This window comes from Tiliqua scincoides, chromosome 1, assembly GCF_035046505.1.
Source record: "Tiliqua scincoides isolate rTilSci1 chromosome 1, rTilSci1.hap2, whole genome shotgun sequence".
NCBI classification, from domain to species: domain Eukaryota; kingdom Metazoa; phylum Chordata; class Lepidosauria; order Squamata; family Scincidae; genus Tiliqua; species Tiliqua scincoides.
The window spans coordinates 116,605,596-116,612,061 of record NC_089821.1 but is presented as its reverse complement, the minus strand read 5'-3'; the positions used below and the strand labels follow the sequence as shown (position 1 = coordinate 116,612,061).

Sequence of the window (6,466 nt, the reverse complement as noted above, 5' to 3'; positions counted from 1 at the left end):
TTGCAGAGTCGTGGAACGTTGAAACAGGCAAGGGGTGAGTGACGCGGGCTGGACCGGGCATCAGAACGCAGAGGTAGGTATCATGTACTCTCGATGCAGTGTTCAAGGGGCGAGTTCCATGTCTCTACCAAGATACTCTGGGTTTCCTCCTGGACCATTTGGGCAAAGCTGAGCAAAGGGCACTTGAACGCCTCCATTGCCTGGTATTGCATTTGTCTACCTTTGCTGGGTTTAGGGTCAAAATGGGCAAGAAAGGGAGTAACCAGAAAGCACATCAACATAATATGCACCAATATAGTAATGCATATAATATATACATTAATCCAGTGTTTCTCAAATGGTGGGTTGGGGACCCACTAGCTGGGTCATGAGCCAATTTCAGGTGGGTCCCCATTTGCTTCAATATTTTATTTTTAATATATTAGCCTTGATGGTACCAGGTTATGTGACTGCATTTGGGGAACTGAACTTTTAACAAGCTACTATGCATATGCTTTTAATGACAGTAAATGGGACTTACTCCTGGGTAAGTGTGGGTAGAAATTTTCCTGCTTGATAGTGTCACTTCTGGTCATGACATCACTTCTGGTGGGTCCTGAAAGATTCTCATTCTAAAAAGCAGGTCCTGATGCTAAATGTGTGAGAACCACTGCATTAATCATTATAATAAGCATAGGAATTGCATCTGAAAATGAATGAGTAGGGGAGAGAACATGAGGGGCTGAGGTTTAGGGTCCTCTAGTCCTGATCTGGTCAGCTAATGGGGGCTCAATCCTATCTAGTTTTCCAGTACTGGTGCAGCTGTGCCAATGGGGTGTGCGCTGCATCCTGTGGTGGGGAGGCAGTTCCAGAAGCCTCCTTAAGGTATGGTAACATTTGTTCCCTTGCCTTGGGGTTGCATTGTGTCTGCACTGCTGCTGGAAAATTGGATCGGATTGGACTCTGGGTTTCTTGGCTAGGGCAGAGTAAGAGCTTGATCCTAGGAGTGTCAACTCAGAAGTAGGGCCCATTATAGTCAATGGGGCTTGTTCCCAGGTTAGTGTGGATAGGATTGCAGTCTCTGCTGCCTGTTATTTTTGTTTGGACTTTCTGTCTTTGTGTGCATCATCTCTGGTAATACAAAGATAGATACAGTAAACAGGGCTTTGGTCTCCTGGAAGTAAGTTGAATGGGGCTGATTTTCTAAGTAAAAAAAAAAAGGACATTGGGCTGCACAGCTATTTATTTGGTTGCATTAGAATCTAGTGAGCGAGTTGCAAGCTTTTGAATACCACTTTTATTAGGTGCAGACTTTTAGCTGTAGCTCAGAAGCAGAAGGAAATGGCTTTGAAAACTCCTTCTGGTCCAGACCAGTTTGCCCTGGACCAGTTCAGAAACTTGTTGAGCACAATTTGGTCTAAGGGAAGCCCTGCTGATTTCAATGAGCTACAGTTATGTGCTTATCAGAAGCATAAAGTTTTGCCTTGGCACCTGGGCTAGTGACATTATGATGCCAGGGTTCTCCCCAAAGAATGGGGCATGTAAAGCTAGCAGTGCATTCTGTTCCAGCTTCTGTGGAGGCTGGGAGCCTTCATAGAAGCCAGACTGGGGCATGCAAAGCCAGCAGTGCCCTGCCCTTAGGGAGATCACCTCTGGTTCTTCCCTGAGGGCAAGGTGCTGCTAGCTTCACATGTCCCATTCTGGTTTCTGTGAAGGCTTAGGAGCATGGGTGCATGGGGTGTGCAAAGCCAGCAAAACCCCTACCCTTCTGAGAGAACCAGAAGGTGACTGAGTCACCAGAAGGTGACTGAGTGGAATCATGCATGTGTGTTCCCTCCCCCCACGTAGCACCTAGGTCATTTGTCCCCCTGGCTGCCTCTGGCACTTACATGTTTATTAAAATTAGTGGCATGTGAAAATCTTTAACTTCAACTGGTTTGTGTCCCTTACCTTTGAATTAATACAATACTGCTGAGAAGAAACACTTGTAGATTTTCCTTAAGCATATCTCCCCAGATGAGTCTACCTGTCCCATGAGGTCATCACAGATAGCACATGCAGCATGGTTATCAAAATTAAATAAGTGGTTGGTGGTGACTTTTGACAGGGCCTTTTCTGCTGTGTCCCCTGGCATATGGAACTTGCCCCAACTGAAATCAGAATATCTTCTCTGCTGGCTTTTCAGAGGTGTTAAAATTTTTGTGTTCTATAGAAATGTTCATTGGCTGTTTTCTTGCTTAATTGGCTTCATTTGGTTCTGAATGGTTGAGGAGATACCTTTGTTTTTGTTTGTTTGTTCTGATATTTAGTTTTACTCAAGTAGGCTACCTTGTGCTTTCTTGTCAGAGTTTCAAAAGGTGGGATATGTTTTAAAATAAATACTCAGATGAAAAGTTTCAGGACAGGCATGTAATACACATCATCTTACAAAATATGTTCTGTGGTGAGAAGCCCTGTTTTTTTTCTCTAGCTGTTTTCCCATTCCAAGAGCCTTCTCTTGATGCTTCAGCATCCTGAAGGAATTGTTGAGTCATTTGAAGGCAGTGGCCAAGTTTACTGTATTGGGTTACTGTTTGAGCATCTTCTTTTGCAAGTGACCAGTAAACAAAGGACCCAACTTTGAGCTGCTCAGTGGATCGCAATGCTCTTGTAATTTCCAGGAACAGAAAATTTACGGTCTCAGGTGACCTGCCCCCACATCCTATCCCCCAAATGAAACCTACTTAACAATTTAGGTCTCCATTGTATCAGCGAATAAACGAATCCATGAATCAGATGTTTCACTTGCGCGCATCAGCCATTGTCACCATACAAAGCAGGAATGGCATGCTATAAAATGCATACCGTGTTCATACAAAGTGCCTTTGTGCCTTTGTGTGTTTTGCTAGGTTCAGTGTTGGGAACATTTGGTGCTCTGTGAGGACTCACCCGCTTATCTTGCTAAAGAGCAAGTGCCAGGACCAGGAATAGTCTGAGTAGATAGAGTAGGAAAGAGTAACCTCAGAAATTTGATGAAGGCACTTGAGAATATATGGGAATGTAGAAGGAGGGAATGTAAAGACTCAAGGAAAATCAAAAGCAGGTAGTTATCAATCTATCAGAACACCAATTAACTGAGAACCAGTGATGTATAGAGGGTAATTTTGCTATTACCCCTAGGTTCTGTACCTTTTGAGGAAATTGTGGCCAGTGTGGAAGGAGTAATTCAGAATTTACCAGTTGATGAGGTGGAGGTAATCAGGGGTGACGTAGCCAGGGTACTGAGGAAAGCCCATGCCCCCAAGAGTAACATCACAAGGGTTGAGAGGATAGCATTGAAAAAATCAAGTCGAATCTATAATTTTGCCAGCAGACAACGGTAATGCAACCATGATTTTGAATATGGTTGATTACCAGCAAAAGATTATCTCTTGGATCCAGACACCTACAATATCATTCCTAGAGATCCCACATTGAAAGTGGTTCGTAGAACCAATGACCTGATTAAGAAATCGTGCCTAGAACCCTCTATAAATAAAAACCATGCTGTTCTGAAGCACTTCCTCCTAGAATATAAGGATTGCAAGATCCGCAAGGTGGGAAAAACTAAGACAATACAAATGGGAACCTGGTCTAGGTTGGTCAGCTTTGACGTTCAGTCATTGTTCACTGAGATGCCGGTTGATGGCATTGAGATAATTGCCAACCTATTTTCACCAGATATGTTCTAGCATTGCCTGACCTTCACATATTTTCTGTGGAAACAGGAGATTTCTGTGCAGACCAGTGGGGTAGCAATGGGCAGTCCTCTGAGCCCTGTGGTTGCCAATTTGTATATAGAGGACTTTGAAAATAAGGTACTGAGTGCAGTCGTCCATGAACCGCTGGTTTGGGTTCATTATGTTGAGATTTTTGTTCTATGGAATGAGGGGAGGTAGAGTTATATTCCTTTATGGATCATCTCAATTGTATTCATCAGTCTATCCAGTTTACTATGGAAATGGAAGGTCTTTAGACTGTTATCTGCAGTTCACCTCAGATCATCACCCCAAGCAAAAGGGTCTGGTGAATACATTGTTGAAAAGGGCTGAGAGGATCTCTGAACCTCAGTATCTCCAAAAAGAACAGGAATATGTTATGATGGCTTTACAACAAAATGGGTACCCTCAGAGGGTAATCAATAGGGCCTTGGTTCCCAAAAGAAGAACAGTACCCCAGGGAGAAGAACAGACTGGTCAGAGGATGAGGGTCTTTTTCCTATACCCAAGGAGTAACCAACGTATTAGTAAAATTCTAGGGTGGGCAGATATCGGACTGGTCTTCAAGCCAACTGAAGGTCCATCGGTTTTTAGTGATCTGGGAAGGATCCAAAACACCCCTGGCATACACCAGGCATCAGAATTCCATGCAAATGTCACAAAGTATATATCAGTACCACCAAAAGGTCCATTAACACCAGACTCAAGGAACATCGGAGATACTGTCGGTTGGGGCAGTCTGGCAAGTCAGCTGTTGCTGAGCATGCCCTAAGTACTGGACATCAGATTACTTTTGCCCAGACATGGATATTGGTTAGAGAACATCATTTCCAAACACAGGCCATAGAGATTCAAAAGAACATGAATATGGACATAACTTGAATAGGAAAGATGAGATCCTGAGCCTCAGCCATGCTTGAAACCCTATACGTAGGAACACTAGAATTTTAAAGTTCAGTAGAGAACAAGGAAGAAAAGTAGATGCCTTTCAGATGGAAGTTATTGAACAACAAGTAGATATAACAGGTGGTTGATTTGTGCTTGGGCAGGACAACAGCAATCAGGGAGCTGATTTGCAGGGACTCCTTGGGCCAGGAAAGCCTCTAAGTACCTTTCTTCTGTCTCTGCGCAACAGATGGGAGTGGGTTGTTGCAGAAGCTAGATTGCAGCTGAATTGTCCAGGTCTGAGATCCTAGTGGACTCCTGACTGGAAAGACCTGGCCACGGTGACCCATGCCCTAGTGAAATCCAGATTAGATTACTGCAATGCGCTCTACGTGGGGCTGCCTCTGAAGACAGTCCGGCAACTGCAACTAGTGCAGAATGCGGCAGCCCATGTGGGTGCTGGGGCTCGTTGGTTCGACTCAGTTGGGCTACTGCTTCAGCGGCTACACTGGCTGCCAGTTTGTTTCCGGGCTGAATTCAAAGTGCTAGTTTTGACTTTTAAAGCCCTATATGGCTTGGGTCCAGGTTATTTGAGGGATCGCCTCTTTCCATACAATCCAATCTGTCCTCTCAAGTCATCAGAGGGGGCCTTTCCGACTGTGCCGCCACTAGCGGAGGTGAGGGGGATGGCAACAAAAAAGAGGGCCTTCTCGGTGGTGGCTCCCCATTTGTGGAACTCCCTCCCCCTGGAATTGAGAACAGCTCCCTCTTTAGAGTCCTTTCAGCATGGGCTTAAGACCTTTTTATTTAGGGAAACCTTTTATGCTGACACCAGGGGGCATGGCACTTTTTAAATGGATTTTAATTTGGGATCCAAGTTTTTATTGTGGTGTTTTTAATGTCTTTTATATATGTATATTTTGTTTTTAATTGGTTCTTAATTGTGAGTTGCTTTGAGTGTTCTTAATTGAATAGAAAGGTGGGATATAAATCTCTAAAATATGTTTTGGTCTTTCTGTCTGCACCTAGTCGAGCCTCAACATCTTAACTCCTAGTGGTTTTCAGCATTTTTAGGTGTTATTTTTAGTCCTTTGACAATGTCCTACATAACTAAGGGCGAAATGTCAGGAAAAGTTAGATTTGGTGAATGTGGCCTTGGGTGTGAAAAATGGTTGAGACAGAGGTGGGCAGACTGCTAAGAAGTGATTTTAAGGTTGCTGGAGCTACTGGGACATCAGGAGAGACCTCTGCCTGTCCCAATGATTAGACACTGGAGGGTTTGCACTTTGATGATTAACAACTATTTGTGTTCTGGTTTCACAGGATGAGTCAGACCCAGTGGTATAAACTGCAGCAACTAGATGCCAAGTTCTTGGAACAAGTGCATCAGCTGTACGATGACAACTTTCCCATGGAAATCCGACAGTACCTGGCACATTGGCTGGAAAGCCAAGACTGGTGAGACACTAGCTTGTCCATTCTTGGGAGATTAAGGGCACAATCCTAACCAGCTTTTCAGCACCAAGGTAAGGGCAATGTAGCTCTGAAGTAAGGAAACAAGCATTCCCTTACCTTGAGGAAGCCTCCACAATGGCCACCCAACTGCAGGATGCAGCACATGCCCCATTGGCACAGCTATGTCAGTGCTGGAAAATTGGTTAGGATTTGGAGCTAAGTAAAACTTTACACATTGTGTTGCGAGTCCCTGAGTTGCAATCCAGTGACGACAAAATACTTGATTTAAACCATTGTAGGTCTCACTGTATCAGCAAAGAAATACATGTTCAACTTGAACATCAGCCATTGTCACCTTCCAAATCAGGACACAGAAAGGATGCAGCAAATGGGCCTACCAGCTGTGGCCT

General features: G+C 44.2%; 1 protein-coding gene across 1 annotated transcript in view; it reads left to right on the top strand.

Annotated features, from left to right (window-relative positions):
* STAT1 (signal transducer and activator of transcription 1) overlaps positions 1–6,466 on the top strand; it is a 42,627-nt gene continuing 36,161 nt past the window's right edge. Inside the window, exons 1-2 of the mRNA XM_066613386.1 lie at positions 1–73; positions 5,925–6,059. Of these exons, the coding sequence (XP_066469483.1) occupies positions 5,926–6,059 (134 nt within the window). The 5' untranslated portion in view covers positions 1–73; position 5,925. The remainder of the gene's footprint in view (positions 74–5,924; positions 6,060–6,466) is intronic.